Raw genomic sequence first — 25,111 nt, 5'->3', positions numbered from 1 at the left:
TTTCAGACCCTTCTTTTTTTAATCTGTGTTTGTTTCTGTAAACCTCATCATGTCCCTGCTCTCTTTTCCCAGGGCATTTGAACTCTTTAATAAGGAATAGTCATAGAGCAACCTGTATAAAATTACAAGTGGGAAAGATGCAGAATTTTGCTCAGACAGTAACAGTGAAGAGAGCCAAGGGTATATGGGCACTGCTCGTGAGTACTGTGGGGAACTGGCACTCGCAAGGGTAAGTGTGTGTAAGCTCAAGGACAGTGTTTGCGCAGGAGCAAGTGGATACGAAGTATGAAGACCTGCGTTTAGAGGAGGAGAGTGTTGGAGGGGGTTTATAGACAGTGCTTTCAATCAGAGTGCCTGGGACAAAAATCTTGACTGCTTTTAATGTGAAGCTGGCTTATGTTTTAGGGAAAGGGAATATGTACAGTTTGTGATCACGGGGACTGGACTCAGATTATGAGGTCCCTTTTGGTCCTGTTGTGTCCGTGGGTGCTGTTACTTAAATACAGGATAAAACCAAAACTAAGTAGCTTAATCTTCCTTGTCACTGATCTCAAACAGTGCATGAACATATAACCTGTCTGATGCTTAGCAGGAAAGCTGCTGGGTAAGCAATGGTTGTCTTCCTACTCTGTTCTCTGGGAATTTGTTGCAAGAAAATAGGGAAGGATAATCACTTGTACTTGTCATAGGCTGAGCCCTTGATCTCATGCCTCAGAGTACAAAACATAGTTTATTAAATTTACACAGTGCGGAATCCTGCTGCTCTTCCCCTGCCAGGAGAATACAGACCCCTGCTCCTCAGTGCAGCATCACCCAGGGAGTGACAGCCCTGACTGCCAGGGCTCAGTGGCTCTGACTGGGAGGGATGAGTCTAGGGGAAGTCTGTTTCCCTGGTCTTTAAGGGCCTATTTCTATAAACTTTATTAGGACCTGGTTCTTTTCAGTAGCGTGCTGGAATGTTCATGTTTACGTGGCTTTCGGGACAGGCTGAAAATACCTATACAGCAGCTGGTACTCTGAGCCTTCAGAGCTGCTGTACCTGTGAGGGGTGTCCGACTCTTCCCACCCTCTTAGGAGGGGAAAAAGTCATTGCCTACTGTCTGCGTAATATTTGTTCCCTCTTAAACTTATCTTTGTTTTCTTGGTCAGATTCTGGAGAAATAAGCCAGGGTCCAGGTGCTAAACATTTTCCTAATTGTTAAATTATTCATTTTCCTAATCAGGGGAAAAGAATCTCAGTAGGTAAGTGACTGTGGACTAATCAGATTTGATCTAAATGATTGATCATCTCTGACTAATAAAACAGAAACAATGTTATAAAGAAACCAAGAAAAACCATGTTGTAGGTACATGTAAGATCTGTCTGTAAAATCCTGATCAATGTTATCTGTTGATCTTTCTGTAAAGCATAAAGGTGCAGAAGCTGGTGTCTAAGATCTTGCTTTTGTTGCGTTTCTTTGTTTCCTCTGCAGAGTTAAAGCCGACTTGGCTATCAAAGAGGGATTTGCAGAAGCTTCTGGCGTTGTGAGAGTTTGATCTGTGCTAGTGGAGATGTTTAACACTGGTCTGTAAGAGGACAGGATATTGTTCCTGATTGAGGGTTGAATACAAAGGGGATCTGGCTTCTTCAAGAGCGTTAGCAGACAGTAAAAATTAACTGGGACTGTTTATACAAGGAGTGTATTAGGAAACAGGCAATGACATTATTTGGGTTTAGATGAGTTACTGGTCTATTACAATTCATAACAAAGCTGGCGACATGGGGGGAGTTGTGCTGCTGCTGTCCTGCAGTCAGTCTGTGTGTATGCTGTTAGCAACAACGCTTTGAGAGTTATTTGGAGCTTCCTTCCATCCCTCAGGGCTTTTAGACTCATAGGTCTCAATTCCTTCAGTAGACTGGTGATTCTTTTTTCAGTAGATGAGTTAATCTGCAGTGTCTGTTGCAGCCCTTTTCTTCAGTTTCTCTGATGTTTTGTGCCAGGATAATCACCATTTGCCCTTTTTTTGTGGGGAGAGGGGAGTATATTTGGTGTTCTGAAATGTCTGGAAAGCATAAGAAAACTTCCTTGCCAGCTAAGACTATTGCAGAGCCAGAGTGTGATTAAAAAAGGGCTATATTTCAGAAGATAATCCTCTACCATAACAATTAGCTGTGTCTTCTAGTGTTCTCAAGCCTAACAAGGGAGCTGAATAATAACTTAAAAATAATACATTGTTAAAATAGCAGATTCTCCTATGCATGCTTACAGTTTTCTTTAGAAAGTCCCATAGATCTGGATGAGACATGGAGAAATTGTCTGGAAAAGGTGTATCTTTTATTGAATGGGAGTTACTTTATTGCACTGAGACAGTCTTGAAAGTATTTTAGTTATTCTTTAGGTCTACAGTGACAAAAGCCTCTAATTGTTGGGAAATTGCAACCCAAAATAATCTTAGTATGTAGTGTTATAATTGATAGTAGCATTTGTGGAGGTTGGAGATAGAAGCAAACAAATAAGTATCCAAATAAATATCCTTTGCCTAAAATGTTTTAAAGGTTTGTAGTATTGTTGCCAAATTCTATTTGTGAGAGTTAAGAGTAAACTTACATAAAGTAATAGTACACGAATCGTCTCCATTAAAGAGAACTTTTCATTCTTCAGTTTCATCCTGTGTTTGGGAGACTCGCTGCTCATTAACTCTATGAATGTATGAAGGATTGAAAACGTCTTTTTCCCTTTTGTCTCTAGGAGTGAAGTTTGGAATAGCCACACAGCAATGAGTAGCCTGATGATTTCTTACCTAGCAGTTCATCCGTTGACACTTTACCACTTTCTGCTCTTTATCTACAAGAGTTTGTGCCTTATTAAATTCTTGCCTTTGTTCCACACCCATTAAGTTTACAAGACTGTTCAGAGTTGGTATTTTAGTCTTGAATTTCTTGCTGTTGATGGTTCATCTGCGGCTGTCTGCTACACACCGTCCTTGAAGACAGAGGAATGTCTGAAGTGGCAAATGAAAGAGCTTTCAGTAACTACTTATGATGTATGACAGCCTTGAGAAGCTTCTTTGGCTTATTTAAATATTTGCTGTGTGGATTATGTTTATGTTGAGTTCAATTTTTCTCACTTGAATTTCCTTTAACTTGATGGTGATAACTTTGTTTTGTTAGGAGTAATTTAAAAAAATGTTCTTCCGTGCAGGACACAGCTTAGGCTATGGCTTTGTGAACTACGTTACTGCAAAAGATGCTGAAAGAGCAATAAACACACTGAATGGCCTCAGACTTCAGTCAAAAACTATCAAGGTAGGATGCCTAGATTTTTTTCTATCTTCTATAAAAATGGCATTTTAATAAACTTCATTCTGGTGGTAAGGCTTGTGTGCTCTCCAGCTGCAAGAAAGGTAGAATCTGGGAGGAGAGTAGTGAAGTTAAGCCTCTCGGGTTTTATAACAGCTTTCTATTCAAAGATTCCTTTTTTCATTCCCACCATTTTTACAGCAGTAGGTGGGATCATTCCAAATTGTTGCCAGGCTTTTGAGCTCACGTACATCCCAGATACTTGATGATCTCTATTTTAAATCATGTTGATACACATGCACTCCTCTTCCAAAATAACAGCTAGTACTGTACCTGTAGGAAATCACACTAGCTAGGTGATATTTGTAACTTTCTCTAGTAGCAGAAATTAAGGTAGAAAACTGCAATGCAGCTGGTAAAATCTTTTTATGAGGCTTTTTAAAAAAAAAAAAAATAGACAGCACAAGTTCTTGGTGTGAGCCGTGGTTACTGACAGGTCCGGTATCTGTGTCAGAACTTCAGTCAGGGATTCTTCAACATAGCAAATATGTTTGTTGGCAGCATTGGTATTAGTCTACTGCTGTCTCTTTATAGCAATGCCACTATATTCTTTATCTGTTGGATAAGCCCCAAATGAATGGAGTTAACTTGTTCTGGCAATTTTCCCTATCTTCTCCCTGTTCTGCTTTTTTGAACTCCAGTAAAAAATGCCTGCATTGTTTAGTGGGGAATAAATGCAAGTGACTCATGACAAAATAAATTACTCTTTCCTATTTTACACCCTGAACCAGACCTTTTTTTTTTTTCCTTTAAAGGTTTCCTATGCTCGTCCAAGTTCTGAAGTTATCAAGGATGCTAATTTATATATTAGTGGGCTACCAAGGTCAATGACACAAAAAGATGTAGAAGATATGTTTTCACGTTTTGGACGCATCATCAACTCACGTGTGCTTGTGGATCAAACTACAGGTGTGTTCTGTTGCATTAGCTTCATAAAACTGTAGTGTATAGCATGTTTGATTTTTCAGAGACTGGTGGCTCCTAAACTAATTTAGACTTTCACAAACTATCCATGACATCTGGTGTCATCCACTGAAATAATTTTAATAGGATATCCTTTTCCAATGGATTTTTTTAAACACAAACTGACTGACGCTGCCTCCTCTGCTAGCCTACAGTCTAAACCTGGTATCATATTTTATGCTCTTATTGTCAGTTTTACCAGGCTGAGCTGCTGACTTGTCAAATCTACTCTCTTGCTATGACACTTGATATTAGTGTAGTGCAGTGTGCTTCTAGGCAATGTTTGTAATCTGCTGTGCTAACATTACCTTTACTTTGCACAAATGCAGCTATTACCCACAGGTAAATTCCAGGCCATGGTTATATATTAAAAAGCAAAACAAGAATGTGTTTTGTCTTTTATACCAACTCGGACCTTACACAACTTTCTCATATTTTAAAACATTTGAGGTGCCTTACAGTCCTCTAGTTACTGCTAACCAAAGGAATGAGCTTAATACACTTAGTACTACCCTCTTGAATTTTCTGAATGTATTTTATTAAAAAAATGAGAAAGAAAAGGGAGAAGTTGCTTAGTTAAGCGCTCTGCTCAGGAGAGACCAAAGTTAAAGATTTCCTTTATAATGTTAATTCTGACTTGATGTTACAATGTGTTTTCACAGAATTTTAATTTCTTACCTAGTTATTTCAGGCTGTGTAACTGAAGAGTGTGGCTTATCCTGTAACCTTAGGTGTTCTGTGTTTTTTCCTGTAGCCCATATGTCATGTATGAATTTGAAGAGAACTTCTACAAATACACTTTTTCATTGATTATGCATTTGCTATATTTGAACAGAAGATAATCTAATTCTAGCAATTCCACACTTAATATTTATATCTAGTAGTATGTGCATTTATACACAGTAGTTAAGCAGCAGCTTTCATTCTGTGAGGAATCTGCTGTAATTTAGAGTAGGGCATTAGCAGCTTTTGGTGGCATTAATCTGACTAAATGCTAAAGTTATCTACAACACTAAGTTATCTCCGTCAGAGCTAGCTCCTTGTGCTCCATCTGCTTTTAAGTGTTACAATTTCATCAGACTGCATGTAAGAGAAATCCGAGGTGACTAGATGAGATCTGGGTACTGACGTTGTAGATGCTCTGATGTTGAGCGAGGAAAATCCTATCCTTCCTTTCCTAGAGAGAAGGATTCCTTTTGTCCAACTTTGATATCTGTGCCTATCTATCACCTGCCTCTAGAGCTAGTTATCTAGGTGACAGCTATAGGTAGAAGCAAGAAAAAGACTTTTAGAGCATAGAGAACTTATTAATACAAATGTCAAAAATAGTCATCCTTTTCCGGCTGCCAGTGGAGTCTGTCTAGCTAGCATCTGTGTTTGACAGAGCTATAACATAGAATCATAGAATGGTTTGGGTTGGAAGTGGCATTAAAGATCATCTAGTTCCAACCCCCCTGCTGCGGGCAGGGACACCCTCCACTAGACCACATTGCCCAAAGCCTCATCCAGCCTGGCCTTAAACGCTTCCAGGGATGGGGCATGATGTGACAGAAGTCATACAGCTAAAATCTCTCCAGGAGTAATAAAGTTTTCATTGAGTGTGCTGAGGCATGGTGCTGCCTAATTCAGTGTCAGCTCAGAATATACCACTTGCTTTCAAATAACCTTAATAATAATTATTGTTTGAAGAGTGTATTCTGTTTACATTATGCAGTTTAATGCAGGCATGGCCTAGGTTTCCTTTCCCTTCAAGAATGTAGTCGTGCCTTGGCTTTAAAACCTGCATTTCATATCTTGATCTAGTCCCAGTTAGGACAAATTTTAATTTGTGCTTTTAGACATACCCTCTCAGCAGAGGTTGTTCTCTGACTTTTGAGAATTAATTGCTTAAAAATATGCTTTCTATGATATTTATATTTTTAAATGAACACTATGATAGATCAAGTGACAAGTGCTAAGATGAACAGCAAGGAAGTGGAGAAGTAGTGACAGTAAGTCCTTGCTGACTTCTGGGCGATGCTGCTGTTCTGTGCCTTTCCAGGGTGGGACATAAGCTTCCTCCCGGCACAGAAAGGCTGATCCCAGTGGTACTGGAGCGTATAGTGCTGTCAGCTCTAATTTGATGAGCCGATCTGGTCCAGCCTCCTGTCTTGGAAGTAACCAGCAAGAAATCAAAAGATGGAATAACTTCTTCACAGGTTGACTCCTTCCAGATGACTCTAGAAAGGCCAGCCACGCGGTTGGTGCTAGCCATCTCCCACTGTTGTTCTGCAGTTCTTTTCTTCAAAAAGTGCAGTGACTTGGGAAATAGGCTTTCTCTGTGTGACTTTGCATAACAACATGCAGTAAACTAGATGAGTTGTTATTTATGGAAGTTCTCCCAGTGCCCCACATGAAAACACGCCTTTCCTAGAGACTGTTCTTTGAGGAAGGTGTAGGGTTGGATTCCCTTTTGCTTGCTTGCCGCATGCCCAGGATTTTGTCATGCTGCATTTCCTTCTGTGAAATATAGGGCATAACATTCAAATGTTATAAACAACTTTGTGATTTATGATAAGCTTAACCAACTTCTGAAACTGTCTTTGAAGATTGCCCTGTGTGGGTGTAGAGGAGAGACAACGTGGAAATATTTGATCTGGCCCATTCTGAAACAGAGTTGGTAAAATCCTAGAATTAGTCTAGCCATAATATCTGCTTTGGAATTAAATTTAAAAAAAATGTACCCTTTTAACTTCACTGTGATAAACAATATTTCCAGACTATAGAAAATTCCAGACAGATGAGAAGCAGGGGAGGGAGGTGTGGAGGGAGATCTCACCAGGCATAGCTTTTACCTCAGCCAGAAGGATCTGGGGTCTGGAACTAGGAAGAAAAAAAAAAAGGCAAATGTTTACCAGCAGCGTAATTGTTTCAGTACAGTTACCAAGACGTAATTCTTAATTGTTTTTTTATTGAAGTAAAAATAAAGTATCTGACAGCTAGAAATAATGGCTGTGATGTAGATGAAATTGTGATCCCTTCATTACAGAAGGTTGAACTACTTGATTAGAGTTAGACCTTCACGCCCTCATCTATGAACCAGAGTGTGTTTTCAGCATGGAAAACTGAAAACATTTGGAAAAATAAGTGGCAATTTTGTGTTTGCAGATGCTTTTTAGTGATAAAGTAATCAAAGCAAAGGGGGTTTGTTTTGGTTTTAACTGACTGGAATTAATTTTTTTTTGGTGGAATTAATTTAAAATCTTGGGAGGGTTTTTTTGGTAATGGAAATGTCAGTTGGTGATGGATTTTATGGGATTCTACTACATGGAATTTTAAGTGTGTTAGTCACTGTGGTTGTTATGGCTGAAATTGTGTTAATTTGTCTTTTGTTTCTTAATTTTGTACTTTATCCTCTAGCTGATGAAGAAACCTTAGTACATGTAGAGAACCTGAAAGCTGTGACCATAGAAATATTTAACCTTTTTGTTTTTTGCTTTCAAAGTTATTTTGAGTTTATCCTGAACTTCAATTTTTTATTTTTTTTTATTGGTTTGGTTAAAAGGTTTGTCCAGAGGGGTCGCATTTATCCGGTTTGACAAAAGGTCAGAAGCAGAAGAGGCAATTACAAATTTCAATGGTCACAAACCCCCAGGTTCCTCCGAACCCATTACAGTGAAGTTTGCAGCCAATCCTAACCAGAACAAAAATGTGGCACTGTTATCGCAGCTGTGTCATTCACCAGCTAGACGGTTTGGAGGGCCAGTGCATCACCAGGCGCAAAGATTCAGGTAGGTTAGGAAGAATAATGCATTTAAGGCTGTACTGCTATTCCCGTGTCCGTCTGGGAAACTGTACTCTTGCAGCTGTGCAGTAATATCTTCATTGCAGCATGTGTGAATGAATACATAGTGCGCTATATGTCCTGCAGTGTTATGTAAATAAATTGTTGAATTAAAATATGATTAAAGTAAAATCTTACTTGTAAAATTTATATTGAAATTAATTATGTGAAGGTACACACACTACAGTGTCTGTTTCTACAACTGAGTGTATAGTGAGATGATAAAAGCAGCAGATTCCAGATGGGTATTGGCAGATGCCTGTCTCAACAGATCCCCATTCTGTAGTCCATATATCTGAATGTAGATATAATTTGGCAACTTAATGAAAGCTCTGAACCTTTGGTTCCAGCAGGGAGGTGTCATAGTGAAAGAGGAAAACCTTATTTCTGACTGAGATTCTGTGGGATTTCTGCCTACATCTTGAGCTGTGCAGTGTTCTGTCTCTCCTGGAGTCCTCATAAGTTCAGTAAGGTTATTGAGTAATTGCAACATACTGTCTGCTTCCAGAGCTGTGTAAAATATTATATATTTTGCCTTTGAGAATTGCCTTAGTTGCTTAAAGCAGGGTGTCGATAGTTGGACTGTGCTCTGGAAAGTGCTTTGTATTTACTGTCTTGCAGATAAGTAATCGGCTTGGTTACGAGATGTGTTCATGAGAGTTTCTGAGAGTAGTGTTTCCCTGATGAGAACTTTTTTATTTTTTCTCCTCTGAGTTATCCAGTTAGCTCAGCAAAATTGTACTAAACTCAAATAGCTTTGTGCAGTGCTGCTGTTCCACTATTGCTGTGACCTTCCCATAATGCTGCAGTTTAGCATTTTAAGAACAGCTAGGTGTAGTGTGTCTCCAATGAGACTTAGTTCTTTATAGTTACCTGTTGTTTTGCACTAAGGGTGATTGAACAGGTTGCCCAAAGAGACTGTGGAGCGTCCGTCCTTGGAGACGCTCAAAACCTGGCTGGAACAGGCCTGAGCAACCTGCTCAAGGTGCTTCTGCTTTGAGCAGGGAGGTTTACTAGAGGATTTCCAGAGGTCCCTGCCAACCTCAGTTGTTCTCAGATTCTCTTCAACTGTAGCTCAGGCAAGTTTAAAGCAGGCAGCTCCTCAAACAAGATTTCATTTCCCCGAAGTACTCATCCAGATCTCTGCACCAAACCTTCTAAGCCACATCAAGGAATGAAATTCTACATTGTTGGCAGTTAGGTGACCTATTAAAAAACTCACACGCCTGTCTCTTGCGTCAGCCTGGGCTTCAGTGTGTCCTGGTCCTCTTGTCGTGGTTCAGCCCCAGTTGGCAGCTGAGCACCATGCAGCTGCTTGCTCACTCCTCTGTGGCCCCCCCGCTCCCCCCGGTGGGATGGGGAAGAGAATCAGAAGGCAAAGGTAAAACTCGTGGGTTGGGATAAGGATAGTTTACTGGGACAGCAAAGGAAGAGGAAAGTAACAACAGTACTTACAAAAGAATATACAAAGCAGGTGATAGACAATGCGATTTTCTGACCTCACTGAAACCTGATGTCCAGCCTGTCCCAGAGCCAGTGACCTGTCCTTCCTCACCAGCCCCCTTTATATGCTGAGCATGATGTCATATGGTATGGAATACTCTTTTGGCTTGTTTGGGTCCACTCCCAGCTTCTTGGGAAAATTAACTCTATCCCAGCTGAAAACCAGGACATTATCCACCCCTTATTCTATATCATCTATGTCATGCCCAGATCCTATGCTTTCCAGTTAATCACCACTGCTCTTCCTGTCTTTGAGATATATATAGAAACATGCAAATATCATTCCCTTAGTCTATGGGCCATCCCTCTAAAAGGTCTGTTGAGTTCATTTAATCCATGACTTTGGGCTTTCAGGGCAGGAGCGATGGATTGTTGCATGCTACATCTGGAGCTCACAGCTGGTGTATCTAGTGCAGCCCATGCTCACGGTCTGCGGGTTGAAGATGTCAATCTCGAGCAAGTTGCTGGGAGCTGGTTGCTGAAGCCAGTTCTAGTTCCATCATCGCTGCACTTTGCATGATTTCATCAAAGTTCATCCTTCATTAATTTGGGTGATTCTTACTGTAATACCGTTGATACGGCATATAGCCACTGTTGTAGTGATGACGTACAATAGCAGGGTTATTTAGCAATAACATCACACAATTTATTTTGTTGGCTATTCTCACCCAAAACCGAATCCCACATTGGACTTCCCCATCCTTCTGCATCACCCACCACATGCACACAGGTCCTTGAGCAAAAGCAACACCATGGGTGGGTTTTTGCCTCTGCCTGAAGCAGGGATAACCCAGACTATCTTTCCCAACGTATTCTTCATGTGTGCTATGGGGACTTTATCCCCTTCTACACTGCATGGAAGTTTTGGGCAGGGCCAGCTGGATTGGTAGATGCCCTAGAGTTAATTAACCAGGTGGCATTTGCTAAATGTGTACCCCAAAGTTGAGAGTCCCACCACCCATTGCTCTCAGGGTAGTCTTTAGCAGCCCATAGTATCGTTTGATTTTCCTGGAGGCTGGTGCATGACGGGGGATGCGATACACCCACATGTATCGCATGCTTTTTGGCCTAGGGGTCTATGAAATTGTTTTGGAAATGGGTCCTGTTGCCTGACTCAGTTCTTTCCGGGGTGCCATGTCACCACAGGACTTGCTTTTCAAGGCCCAGGATAGTGTTCTGGGAGGTGGCATGGGGCACAGGATATGTTTCCAGCCATCCAGTGGTTGCTTCCACCGTTGTAAGCACATGGCGTTTGCCTTGGCAGGTTTGTGGGAGTGTGATGTAATCAGTCTGCCAGGCCTCTCCATATTTATATTTCAGCCATCGTCCTCTGTACCAGAGAGGCTTTAACCACTTGGCCTGCTTGATCGCAGCACTTGTTTCACATTCATGCCTAACCTGTGAGATAGCATCCATGCTCAAGTCCACCCCTCAATCATGAGCCCATCTACATGTTGCCTTTCTTCCTCAATGGCCTGAGGTGTCACAGGCTCAGTGAGCTATAAATAATTCACCCTTGTGTTGCCAGATCCACTTGAGCCACTTCAAAACAACCAGCAGTGGATCAGGTTGCTAAGATTGATGTTTCTCGGTGGCCCAACTCTCAGGTACATGGGCATCTGCGTGACGTACTTTTACAATCAGGTTCTCTAGCCTGTGGCAATATCTTGCCACAGTGGGGCAACCCAGGTGGGTTTGCCTCTGTGCTGCCATTGCGGTAACCACCCACAGGGCATTTGCAGCCAGTCAGTATAGAGGTAGAGCACCAGCCACTTTTCTTGTTCAGCAGTGTCTAGAGCCAGCTGGATGGCTTTCACCTCTGCAAATTGGCTCGATTCACAGTCTCCTTCAGCAGCTTCTGCGACTCATCATGTAGGACTCCATACAGCAGCCTTCCACCTCCGATGCTTTCCCACAATACGACAGGGCACATGACTTCTCATTTTCTGCCAGTTTATTCTACAGTGGAGCCTCTTCAGCATGTCTCTTCCTCCTCTGGCGACATCCTGAAATCTTCACCTTCTGGCCAGTCCACGATCAATTCCAGAATTCCTGGGCGATTGCAGTTTCCTATTCGAGCCCGCTATGTGATCAGTGCGACCCACTTACTCCACGTGGCATCAGTTGCATGATGTGTAGAGGGGACCCTCCCTTTGAACGTGCAGCCCAGCACTGGCAGTTGGGGTGCCAGGAGGAGCTGTGCTTCAGGACCAGCCACCTCCGAAGCGACTTGAGCCCCTTCATAGGCTGCCAGCATCTCTTTTTCAGTTGGAATGTAGCGGGCTTCAGATCTGTCGACCTCGAGTCTCCCCTGGTGCTTTCTGCTGGAGACTCCAGGTTGGGCTGTTCTCCCCGGCTGCGGTGTAGAGCACATTTCTTACATCTGGTCCTGCTCAGACTGGCCCAAGGGCTACTGCATGAACTATTTCTTGTTTAATTAGTTCAAAGACTTGTCATTGCTCAGGGCCCCATTTGAAATTGTTCTTCTGAGTCACCTGGTAGAGAGGGCTTACAATGAGACTGTAATCTGGGATATACATTCGCTAGAAACCCACAATGCCTAAGAAAGCTCGTGTTTCCTTTTTGTTGGTCGATGGAGACATAGCTGCTGTTTTGTTGATCACATCCATTGGGATCTGACAATGCCTGTCTTGCCATTTTATTCCTAAAAACTGGATCTACCGTGCAGGTCCCTTGACCTTACTAGCAAAACTGGCTTTCAGAAGGATTTAGATTACTTTCTTCGCTTTCTCAAAAAGAACTTCTGCTGTGTTACTGCATACGATGATGTCAATGTATTGCAGAAGCTTCACGCTGTTAAAGGGAGAGTGGGTTCTGCTGATCACTCCCTGACTCTCCAGTTGATGAATCAGCTTATGGATGGGAGTCTGGGTTGGTGCGGTATTGTTGCTGGTACACCATTGTGGTAGCACTTGGCACCTCTTGTTCTTTGACCCTCAGCAACCCCACAACAGAAGTGTCCTCTGAGAGACCGGGCAGAGTAGACAACTGTTTAATTTCCTCTGACCCCAAGGCAGCTCTACCAAAAGCCCCACCAGTACCTGGATATCCTCGTAAAATCTTGAGGCTTATGTCTCATGTTTTCATTCTTAATGTAATTGGACACTTCATCATCATTCTTCCCCTTAAAATTTATAGCAGAATTAAGATGCATTGGAATAAGCAGTACAAATAAGATTCATATCCATAATTAAGATACCAAATAACTTTAATTCTGTCCTGTAATGATCACTTGGCAATAGTAGAAACAATTAATGTATTATTTAAATAGTTGCAGGTGAGATTAAATTTAAATGACCGGTTTGTTCATCGTCCTTTTATTGTACTCTTAAGAGCAGCATTAATGTTATTTGCGTGCATTTCCTACGTTTCTACAGGCATGAGTTTTCACAAGTGGGGACAAGAGAAAAGAAAATGTTCTCTCTCTGTTCCATTCCTCCTTCTGTGGTAACTATTCCACTCAAGTTGTCTGCGCCCAGTGCTCATTTGTCAGCACGTTTTGACCGACTTCTGCTCCTAGTTATAGGCTTGCTGATGGAGAGTGAGCTGAAGACTTTTAGGTACTACAGCCTGGTAGAGGTAGTGATAGAGCAATTCTGGGTTAAGCCATGCTGTAATGAATATGCTGTGGAGACAAGATTTACCAGCTGGCCTGAAGACAAGAACTGTCCATCTCTCTTTGTGTCTTGTCACAGACTTGCAAGAACTTTAACACTTTTTATAAAACTTGAGGGACTGGCCAGCGTTAGGTTTACAGTTGGACTCAATGATCTTAAAGGTCTTTTCCAGCCTAAATGATTCTATAATTCTATGAGCTTCCTTCCCTCAGTCACACATGCATGCACATATGTACATATAGGCACAGTACACGCACCATCCCACAGCCCTTCTTATTTTTCTTCCCACCTTTGGTGTTAACTGCAAGTTTTTCTAGTTAATCTTCCTTAAAGGATGCTGAACTTAATGAGTTATAATTGCTCGTACTGTGGTAAAGCGTAGGAACCTTAGCTTGGACTGAGTTTTGTTTGTTTTGTTGTGAACAAAACATGATGAAAGGATAAGCTGCTTCCAAAGAGCTCACAGTTTGTATAAATTACAGTTGTGGTCTTTGGTACGTAGAGGTTGAATACTTAAATTGACATTTTTATGACACATCATCTCATTCCATCATATCCCTGTAAATCCAGGATTAAGCCTGTAGTATCTCTAATTCGTAATTATTTTCTAATTCTGAGACATGGTCCGAAGTGCGCTCTGTTTCCTTTTAGATGGAATGATGCTGCAGGTTGTGTTTGGAGGGTAGATGAAACAACTGGGGCAAGGTTTCTGTAGAGTTTAAGATTTGCATACTTAAACAGAATAGCAGATCTTTAGGTGTTGAACTCTGATGAAATTAAGGAGTTTAGCTCCTAAAGCTTGAGAAGGTTGGCCAAAGTCCCTAGAAGTCCTGGGCTTCTACAGTTCACCAGAGCTTTATGCTAAAAGAATGTTCTTTCAATTCTTGAAAATATTCCCAGTTCAGCTGGTTTTGCTTTCAGACTTGTTGGGCGTTGGAGCCGGTTCCCTCTTATTGTAATGGGCATACTTCTATTGATGTCAGAGTCCATGAGTTATGTCCAAAATGATAATTCTTTGATCAGGGGAAGTGCGAGAAGACTCTACAGAGTGTTTAACCTGTCACTGACGCTCTTGCTTGGACAGCTCCCGTGCGTCTGTTTTGTTTCACTCCAGTGAAATTGTTTAAATTTTCAACTTTTAAGCCAATTTGTAATTTAGATGCAAGTTGTCTGTGTTGAGAATGCCACAGAAGAAAGCACTTCATCTGGAGTAGTGTTTCATTAAAGTTCTAGAAAAATGTGGTACTGAAACACCTTATTTCACTTGCTGCTGCTCTCTGGTACGTGGCTGTTTGATTTAGTACCCTGTTATTTCAGGCTTAAAGCTTGTATCGCTGAATTCTCAACAAGACTTGTTTTGTACACAGTAATCATTCTGATCTGTATTGGGGCATAGGAGAAAAAGTTGCTTGTGGGGAAAACAGTGGACATGACCAGTATCAGCGTAGTTGAACTCCTGAGTAGTTGTGGAACTACTCAAAAATAAAAAGATGCCAAGCTCATGTGCAAAGGCAACATGGACTAATATTAAAAATCATATTACTGCTTACTAGCATTGTGTAAGCTGTGGGATTGCTCCCACCTGTGAGGCTGTATATAGCTGTTCTCAGATTGCAGTGAAAAGATTTCAGCAAAAAGCATTTATAGGACTTTCATAGAACTAAAAATGAATTGTTTTCATTTAGGAGTGTCACTTCTGAGATTATGCCCTCTAGTGTGTTACACAGAATGCATTAAGTGAAGCAGTCTGTCTCAGCAGTGAAGCGAAGGGTCATTCGTATGAATGAGCTGTTTATAAGATGAAAAAGATTACAATTAAAAAACCCACAAAATACCGTGTTGATACTCAGTGTCACAAGATGTTGGAGTTTTGAGTTCAGCGTGACTTAAAAGAACCTGCTATAGATAACATCACCTACAGATGCTTAGGGAGGATTAAAAAAGCTGTGTGGAGGAGACAGTATAAAAATAAATGCTACAAAAATGAGGGCACCAGCAGTGGGTATGGTAAGACTGAGATTGTTCAAATTGCAATATTAATGGAATTTTTAAAGTGTCTTGTTTGCCCAAATCAGACAGTCTTTTAAATATCGTTAATAACTTCCTAAGAGTCATCTTAAATTTCTGTGGTCAAAAAAATCTTTTCCTGTAGGACAAAGGTATTACGCGTCAGCTACCCTGTGCCTGGCTCCGTGCGGGGTGTTACCCCAAGCTACCAAGAGATCCTGTGTCCTTAACAGGCCCTTCAGTCCAGGGTAAGCACAGAGATTCATCAGGTCAGCGGAGCTGCAGTAGGAGCCCGCTCTGCTCAGGGTGTGAGCGCTCTCCTGCCAGATGTCATGTGCGACGCTTCCAGGTGGATGCAAGTCTAAATGTAAATTTAGCCTTCCACGTAGGTCTAGTCCTAAAGCATGTGTACTGTCACTTTTGCAGATTTTTTTTTTTGATGGTTGCTTTTTAACCAACCAGAAACTTCTGTGAAGGTTTCTTAATATGTTTGCGAAGTATAGCTTCACTTTAGAATCATCTTAGATCTGGGTAAGAAAGATACTATGTGTGGGGTGATATTTCCTACGGTTGTTTTATTCTGAAATTACTTTTCTAGTCTTTTAGGGTTGTTTTTACCCTGGGTTGTTTTGGTTTTTTAATAAACCTGTAACATTTTTGTGAGTCAAAGCAGGAAGAGAGGAAGGAGAATCTGTTTGAAAACTAGTGTATGCAAAGAACAGAGGTACTTGCTATTTTAAATTATTTTGCCTGTAATATGCGTTTAGATTTGTTGTCTTCCTGCGTTCAACCCCCAGCTGCTCTTCTACAAGCGTTTCCAGTCCTTGCTGTACTGTTGTTCTGGGCTTGTGGGCAGAGCCTGAGGCTTTATAGCAAGCAGGTTCAGGGCTACACTGACTGCTGGAACCAACACCGTGCGATTCTGAGCTTAGTGATTTTTCTGCTCCCCATACATGTGAGCAGGAACCCAAGACTGGTGATCTGTTGAGATGAAAACCATCCAGATATTACGATAAATACATCCTACCAGATCATTATTCAAATTGAAAGAAGCTACAGAGCTGAAGGTGTCTGTCAGAAAAAGTAAGCGTATAAAGCATGCAAACACAGGAACATTTTTATATAAAAGCAAAATAAATAGTAGATATGTCACATAATCATCAGATCACACAATTAGTGCGTCTCATTCACGTTCTGATACTCTTAACTGCTTTTTCAGTTTACTGTAGTACAAGGATTCCCAAACTTGGATGTGCTTGGGGCTGGCCAACAGTGGCAGCAGCAGTGAGTATGTGCAGCGTGAGCTCAGGTGTGCCCACACCGTCTCTAAACCCAGCGTCAGGCAGCCAGCTCAGCTCTGGCCGCCTCCAGGCAGTCGGCAGCACTAGCGGGTGATGGAGGGGAAGGGTCTGTACCCCGAGAGTCCCCCCGCGCCGGGCACAGGAGGGTCTGACAGCTCAGGTGTCCACAGAAATGAGCTCCCTTTGAGCACCGGAGAGCCTGGGGCGGGGAGATGGTGACTGAGTGGTTCTCTCGTATGAGTGCATCAACCGAAGTGCCACGCTGAACGTGCGCTGACTTCCCTGTGTGTATGCGTGTGCTGCTGCAGCTCTGCTCCCCTTCCTTCTGATACACATTGCCTTGAGCCCTCCCTTCTGTATACAGACAGCAGCAGCTCCTCTCTTAATGCAGGGCAAGGAAAAGTGAGTGGGGAGGTGTTTGGCACTTAATGCAGCATTCACTGCCCAGACATCCGTTCCCTGTTTTCTCCAGGTCAGCAGAGAATCAGGAACTGCCACCGCCATGTTCTTGGCAGAGAGCAGCACGTGTACCGCTTTTAAGTGGTTTGCATATCACCAGTGGTACACCACAGTTTGGGAACCCCTGGTATAGTATAATTATATTTCTACAATCACGTGACCTCACATTTTTAAATAATACATAAGCACAAGGGATCGAATTGAGGTGTTTACCTTAACTTTCACATTTCCTGACCTTTGAGTGCTTAGCTGTGCAACTGTAATACTGCATTAAAATATTCTGAAGCTTTGAGTTTCTAGGATGGAGACCAGAAATAGAATAAAAGGGAATTAGAGATGTGGGTTATAGGAGAAAAGAAAATAATACAAAGCAAGACCTAAAAATAAGAGGTTTTTTGCTTTTTGATATGCATAAATACTGCTGGGTTACTATGCAGGAGGTAGGATTTAGGAAGAGTGGGTAGGTGATTTAAAAAACCCATTTCAGTCAGGTCAGTTTTGCTAGTATGAAGTTGGTGTAAAAGTAAAAAACAATTTAATAAGAAAACCATACGTGCATACAGAAATAGTAAAACTGCGTACTTAAACGTGGTTTGCTATTTTGGTGTTTGAAAGCTCCTGCAGTTAGAATATCTGCATAACTGTTATTAAGGAATACAAACCTGAGATTTAAATTCTGTAGCTGAAATGTGGGGCATCCCAGGTACTGAGAATTGACTGAGGAAGTGCTGATATTTCCTTAGCTGCCTAATAGCTGTGAGTATGCATGACTCTGGCTTATTTAGTAGCCTGCTGGTATTGGGACTGTTTGCCTGCACCTGCTGCCTTATGGTGGAAAAGGGAGTAGGTTTTGTTCTGTTCCACGAAAAAGAAATTTAAATTAACACAATCTCTACTCCTAAAAGCAGACGCCCCCCTCCCCTGCCCCAGCAAAACCCAAAGAAACCCTTAAGAGTTCCCAATGTACTATTTTAAAGGCAAGAAAAGGAGGATATGGGATGCAAACTCCTTGAACGAAGTAAGCGGGAGATGCCTGAGGGTGGCTTGGAGCAAGCTGGGGACTCTGGGGAGGTGTTGCCTCTTATCTGTGCTCGAGCAGTTCTGCACTGATGCCACGGAGCGCTCTTAACAGCCCAGCTGAGTTCCAAAGATCGATGCAGGTCCCTTGTGAAGATGATCACGTAATTTTGCCTTGCAACTGTTCCGTTGCCTACCTCTTTCTAAGGATAAGTTCCCTATTGATAAAGTAGTTGAAGTACTTAACTTTTTTTCCTGGCAGCTGTCAATTTGATTGTCAATTTGAATGGGGAAATATTTCTTTCTGGCGGTTTTGATGTCCATGTAGAAAATATTCATTCTCAGTTGCTTCCCATTCAAGTTAATTTGCTTAATTGAATTGAACTTTTACATGAAATATTGTGCTTTTTATTTGCTAGGTTCTCTCCTATGGGTGTAGATCACATGAGTGGGCTTTCTGGTGTAAATGTTCCAGGAAACGCATCTTCTGGCTGGTGTATCTTCATCTACAACCTTGGTCAAGATGCTGATGAGGGAATCCTCTGGCAGATGTTTGGCCCCTTTGGTGCGGTTACCAATGTGAAAGTTATTCGAGATTTCAACACCAACAAGTGCAAAGGTTTTGGTTTTGTGACCATGACAAACTATGAAGAAGCTGCAATGGCCATAGCAAGTCTTAATGGCTACCGCCTGGGGGACAAAATCTTACAGGTTTCCTTCAAAACCAACAAGTCCCACAAATAACTTGCTCGTGCTTTTTGTATGGAATAGATAATTGAGTGACAGAAGTTGAAACATTTTTGTTAGTGTAAAACTCATTTTGCGCCAATTTTCACAAGTGTTTGTCTTAGTCTAAATGAGAAGTGGAAAAAGTTTTATATTCTGGGATGCAACTGACATGTTCAAATGTTTGAAATCCCACAATGTTAGACCAATTTTAAGTTCCTTTAAGTTATTTCATTTAAAACATGTTAAAAATCCCCTGAAATCTTAAGTAGATTACATTAACTAGACCCTCTGGATGGTGGTAAAATTGAAGCATGCTTTCACTTATGAGACTAACATTTGTTCCATTGAATGTTGTCTGCAAAAACTGGAATTTTCTGAAAAATATCAGGCTGAATTCATTAATTTTCTTGTTTTTTATGTTGTTGTTTTTCCTACCTATTCCCCTGACCTTTTCTACCCCAGACTCGGTAGTATGGAAGAAAAGTTGAGAAATACTAATGTTTCAGTTGACAGTAAATTGTTTGATCAATTAATAGTCGTTACTACGTATCGAGTTGAGGATTAGGCTTTTTAAAGTCAAGGTCTTGTAAGTAGTAGCATGCCAGCATAACTTTTAACACCATTGATGAGGTAAGTTGCACACTGAGCAGTGGCCAAGCTGTCAAATTCAAAGTTTTTAGAAACATTACTTTTAAAGCCCACTTTCTAATAGGAATGGACCAAAGAGTTTCAAAGAAACTCCGGGAAGATTTCAGAGTCAAAATGAAACTCCAAAAAGAAAGTGTGAATGAATATATGTTGCTACTTTATCAAACTGAATCTCTTCTGTCCAAATATTTAATGCATGGTGCACTACTTACTGGTACATTATAATGCAGCAAGATACTTACTCATTTTCAAAGATCATTATAGTTTGAATTCCTTTGGTAGTTCTATTTTGTAAAGAAAAAACAGTTATAAACATTTGAGCATTGTATTTCTCGCATCCCTTCTAATGAGTGCTAGATTTTTCTATTTTAATAGGATTTTGTTTTGACAACTAGCTTTACTTATTGAACACTCAGCAGAAAAGTACTTACTACTTGCAAGTTAGATATTAACAAAAAAACCCTTTGATTTGTAGATTTAAAGATTAATCCCCCAAGTTTTCTGCAGACTGCCTTGAAACTTTGAGTTGTTCTGTTTCTGTTAATTTTCTTTTGCTTTTTTGTGTTTTTTGTTTGTTTTTACTTTTGCATTTAAGAACATTAAATTTGATTTTGTTTTGCTCAAATTTTGTTTTGTTTTTTATTTTCTGTTATTTTTTTGCTAAGTATTGCACAAAGTGTCCAGCTTTCAAAGAGTGTTGTTTTAAAGAACCGTAGTTCCTCTTTAAGAGTTTTAAGTTACTCCTTTGACAGATGAGTAGAAGAAAAAGGGTTGCGAAACAAGAGCACTACAATAAATCTGTTGCATAGAAACTATGTGCCACAGGCTGATGTAACCCTGCAGGTGTTCTTTGGTAGGAAACCTGAAAAGGATTACTCTGTCGGGTAAAGGTTGTGTAGAGATCCTGTGCACAACCGGACGCTTGGCCTGGGCAGCTTTCAGGTCTAGCATTTATGTTGAGTTGCCAGAAGGTCAAGCAAACGCAAAAATGGGGAGAGTGGCAGTTTTATTGCAGTGTCTCCTTTTTTGTGTGAACCTCTACCAGTCCCAAAGTTTATTTGCAAATTCCAGAGGCCATTCTGTGCTGCCTGCTCGTATCACTCCATCCCTAGCCGACCTTGCCTTGTGATCGCAATCATTTCTCCTCTTCCCGCGACAGGATCTCCAGTCTTGCACAGCCCGAAGTCATCTGCATCAGCTGCTCTGCGCGCTGCGGCTGAACTGGCTGCCCATCTCCATTACCTTCAGCACTGTCTAGGAAATGCTGTTGCTGATATTTCTGGAGCTGCCTATGGCATACTTAACGCCGTACAGATAGGCCTTGGCACTGTGAGCAGCCTCCCACTGTTTTTGAGCTTGTGTGCAGCGCATGTAAGTGGGATTTTTGCTATTAATACATTCAGCCTTGCCTTTCCTGCCGGTCCTGTTCGCTCTACCATCTTTTGAGAAGCACGATGGTCTGTAAAACAGTGGCTGTGACAAAGCAACCACCCAACTCCCACCATCTAAAGTGTGCATTCCGGCTGTCTATTCCAATGTCTGTTGCAGATGTTTCCACCAATTTATCATCACTCATTTATCACTTCTTTTTCTAATACTTCTTTTGTGTACAAGGAGAGATTCAGAAGCATTCAGGGGATTTTTCCCAAGTTAAAACTATGTAGTATAGAGAAGTCCTCTTACCGTGTCACATCACCTCTTAAGCTCACACTGTCCTCTTCCACAGGAGTGGGTCTGCAGGCGTTTCCAATTTCCTGTCGTTCTCTCTTGCCTTATTTCATGTAAGATTAATTTTCAAACAAAATGGGAGTTGCCATTTTATCGCAGCATTTAGATTGGGCTTCAGACTTCCAGTGAATGACACCCTAAATGTGACTTTGCATCAGTAAGCATTACAAGTGCACTGGCCATTGCAACCGTATCAGCAGCACGCTGCTGTGAGCTTACCACGTGTTCACTTTTTTTAAAAAACTTTTCATGGAGCCTTTTTGGCATTACTGTCATCTTGACTGCTTCCCTCTTTTTCCATCTCTCCTTCTTTGCTAAATAAGAAGGAAACACAGGATATTGTTTCAGTAGTGGTATGAAAACATCTTTTAGTTAAGCTTCCTTTGATAGTTGCTCTGAAAATAGTTACCAGGCAATTTATGTGAGCAAAGCATTGCTGCTTGAGTCAGAAAAGAGGAAGAAAAAGATCCTGCTCCGATATCAAGAGCTGATACTGTCTGCATACGGTCTGCACCATTCTAACAGTCAATAAATACTCAGCATAAATAGCTGAAGTCAAGACAAAATTGTGTATGTATTCTTGATGCTTTTGGTCCTAAACGATAGCCCATGCATCCTACTAGTAAAGAGCAAAAGGAAACTTCTGGAAGTGGAAACTAAATTCTAACAACAAGTAATCTGCCAGCAGTTGTTCTGCCCAAAAGGTATGAGCAACTGGTTTCCTTATCGCATCATCCAGCACACCCGCCTTTGAAGCTCTCCCCTGAACATGCCTGTTTCAAGAGAGGTTTTGGCCTCTTAATCCTCAGGGAGTTTAGAAAAACTGCAGATATGTTCTGCTTTTTCATCCTTTAATTTGATGAAATAGTCGTTGCTTTCGAGTGATGCTTCTGTCTCAGTCAGTGCTTACAAGATCTTTGTAAAACCAAAGGTCTATCTCGAACCAGAGGGGTCTCTTCGTTTCTGATGAGATGCAGTAGGCTCAAGAAGGTAGAGAATACTAGAAAGTCTTGGTTGCTGGATTAGGACGTGATGATTCGATTTTAAAAACTTTGATGGTCCACACTGGAGATACAATGGGACTGTTTTGGGGTCCTTTAGGTTAGAAGCCTCACAGGATGCCCCCAGGTATCTGCTTCTGACAGATCACGTGTAATTCCTGATGAAAGCACGTAGTTAAGGCCATGCTGCTGTCGCGGGGTTTCGTGAGTAGATGGCGAAGAGAATTACGGTGTCTGGGGACTGGGCGTGGGGTTCTGTGCCAGTATTTCTGAAGGGATCAATCTGGCTTTCGTGAACTTGCAGTTTGGGCAACGCTATTTCCATTTTACGCTTATTCGATCAGACAGACAAACACAGTGACAAGTTTAGCTGCCTGCATTTAAAAAGAAAAGAGGAGAGAAGGCTTCTTCATCCATCCCCTTACGGTCAGGGCAGCTAGCCTCGGAGCTGAAGATCTGCAGTTGGGAATGCAAAGGGGAAGAGCAGCAATACTGTTCTCAGGCTTCAGCTGGGCTCTATTTTCAAATGGACCTGTTTGCTTTGTGTCCGAAACTCACTTGCTTTCACAAAGGCAGAACTTGTTTGCATGTGAATCCTTAGTGCTTCAGCAGAAACTGGCCTTTGCTTCCGTAGCTGAGTCACCCTGGGGTTTCACTTGCCTGGCCTGAGCCATCTTCTTTGGAAGGCAGTCTGCAAATCAGTCACCTTTGAGCCTTGGCTTCTGGGGCAATAAAAAAAGCTTACTGTGCGAGGGCAGGATCATACCCTGGGGCTTGGTCAGCCTTCAGGACTTTGACTGTTAAACCAATTATCTTTTTCAGGAAACTTTACCAGCTGTTGAATGTCTGGTGGTATTTTAATTATTGCTTTGTCACTTTTAGCTTTAGAATCACTTTGGTTTATCTTGGTATTTCTTTTGGAAGGGAAGCTCAGCTGCCCTTACTCAGTACGTATCCTTTTCTCCACTTCTTTTAAATACTTGTATCTGACTCTGCAAGAAGGCTCTTGCCAGGCCAAGGCATGACTGCTAAACACGCTTCTTACGGGGCTGCTTCCAAAACTGCACATGAGTCTTCATTCTTTGCAAGACTGTGGAGTTTCACTCTGAAATGAGACAATGCTTAGTTAAGAGCAAAACTGTCCTGATTGTGGTTGAAGACCTTTTCCAAACTTCTCTGAAGGTGTTCTGGGCTTTAGAATAAAAAACAAAAAACAAACCCCAAAAAATCGCAATAAAAAAGAATCAGGTTTTCTTAGTATGTAAAAAAAAAAAAAAAAAAAAATCTGAGTTTTGTGAAAATTAAAATTCCTCAAAGGCTGTATTCAGACTTGGTCTTTTCCAGTCTGTTGATTATTAATAAGTTTTTATTCCTGCTCAGTAACTTATATTTGCTTCCCAGATTTCTACTATGAATGGAACTCGTCCTTGTGCAGAAAGCTAGCCACAAGCCTAATCACAGTTTAAACCTTCTGTTATCCATTTGCAGATAGGGAAATATCACAGTAAATACAGAAAAGGAAACGCTCCTGTCTGTGCACTTTGTATAAGCTGGCAGAGGCAAGTACAGTTCCTTCAGATGAGGAGAAGGCAACATCAGGAAAGCGATAAACATGAGCAGAATCAAAGCAGCTTAGTGTGTTTAGTTCTCTCGTCATTCCATTCCAGATGATGTCTGTGTTCTCTAAGTGTTGAATTTATTTTGTTCTTCAAGCTGTGTCATCCTAAAGTTTGGTTTACTGGAGATGCTGTGCTCCGCTCCTCTGCGTAGAGGGAGGGGAGCCGAGCCGATGCAGTTACTGTCGCCTCCTGTGCCCAGCTTTGCCAATCCCTTCGCTTCTGCTCTAGATCTGGGGCTGAGCAGCACGGGAGGATCCATCTTTGAGGGTGGAAGGAGAAGTCAGGAAACGCCACTGCCCAGAGCCGCATCCCCGCAGTGGTGTGTGTCCACACACCTTTTTCCTTCCCCTTGGTTGGTTCTGGGGTTTGGTTTTTTTTTCAGTACATCTCTATCATGGTAGCATGAAAACCACTGAAAATTCAGAGGTACACGGTAGGATAAATTTCTCACTGCAGTGAGTCCTAGTTGGTCAGTTTATGGTCGCTTACGTTTGTCCAGATGACCAAAGGTGTCACTATGGAGAGGACACCTAGTTTTGTAGAGGCATTAAACATTGTAGTAATGTTGTTTATACAAAGCAATTAAAAGTCTTAAAAAAAAAAAAAAATTGGCATAGCTGCATTTATAGAAAGAATGTTCAGCAGTTAAAACCAAAATGATGAAATAACTGTAAAGGTGATCCATTATTTTGAATGTTACGTTTTGGAAATGAATGGTCCCTAAGGTCCTAAGGTTTATTATAATTTTGTGTCCCTAAGGTATTTAAGTCCCTAAGGTTTATTACAATTTTATGTTGCTTTAATGTTCTGGGTAAGGTCAATAAAGTAGAGATTCTTCAAATATTTCAGGAGATTTTTTTTTTCCAATGTATTCTAAACTGTAGTAACTAAAATTACATTTTTTGATAGTTTATAGTTACATGTGTGCTTTTAAAAAAAACTTGGAGAATGTCCCCACGTTTACATTTTTAACAAAATAAACAGGTCTTATAATAAAATAAACTGTTTATTGAAAGTAGGTCCTCTGATACATCTACCTGCAAAATGTTAGGGTATTTGGGAGGTTTTTTTTTAACATACAGCTTTTTGTGAACTACTGACGGTGATCTCGCGATTCAAGCGCAGAAGTCAGACGCAGAGCAATTTGTCCTAACACTACCTCTGTCGTAAGGTTACTGTATTTTTGACTTCCCTAATGAGGAAACTTGTCCTTTGAAACGCTGTCAGTGAAGCACCTTATTGTAACGTTTCTACTTTTAGGCTCCTAAGAATAGCTTTAGAGCGAAGGGACCAAATTCACATTTAGCGTAAGAAAACACAGCTCCCTTAGTGGAG

General features: G+C 41.3%; 1 protein-coding gene across 4 annotated transcripts in view; it reads left to right on the top strand.

Moving 5' to 3' along the window:
• ELAVL1 (ELAV like RNA binding protein 1) overlaps nucleotides 1-25,111 on the top strand; it is a 50,127-nt gene that overhangs the window by 18,705 nt on the left and 6,311 nt on the right. For 2 of the 4 annotated variants that reach the window (XM_054805471.1, XM_054805472.1), the window contains exons 3-6: nucleotides 3,183-3,286; nucleotides 4,096-4,249; nucleotides 7,848-8,073; nucleotides 18,471-24,384. In XM_054805471.1, coding sequence (XP_054661446.1) covers nucleotides 3,183-3,286; nucleotides 4,096-4,249; nucleotides 7,848-8,073; nucleotides 18,471-18,795 — 809 coding nt within the window. In that variant the 3' untranslated portion in view covers nucleotides 18,796-24,384. The other 2 variants (XM_054805474.1, XM_054805473.1) reach the window with 2 other exon arrangements.

Source organism: Grus americana, chromosome 28 (assembly GCF_028858705.1).
Source record: "Grus americana isolate bGruAme1 chromosome 28, bGruAme1.mat, whole genome shotgun sequence".
In the NCBI taxonomy this organism is placed as follows: Eukaryota; Metazoa; Chordata; class Aves; order Gruiformes; family Gruidae; genus Grus; species Grus americana.
This window is presented reverse-complemented; position numbering and strand designations above follow the sequence as displayed.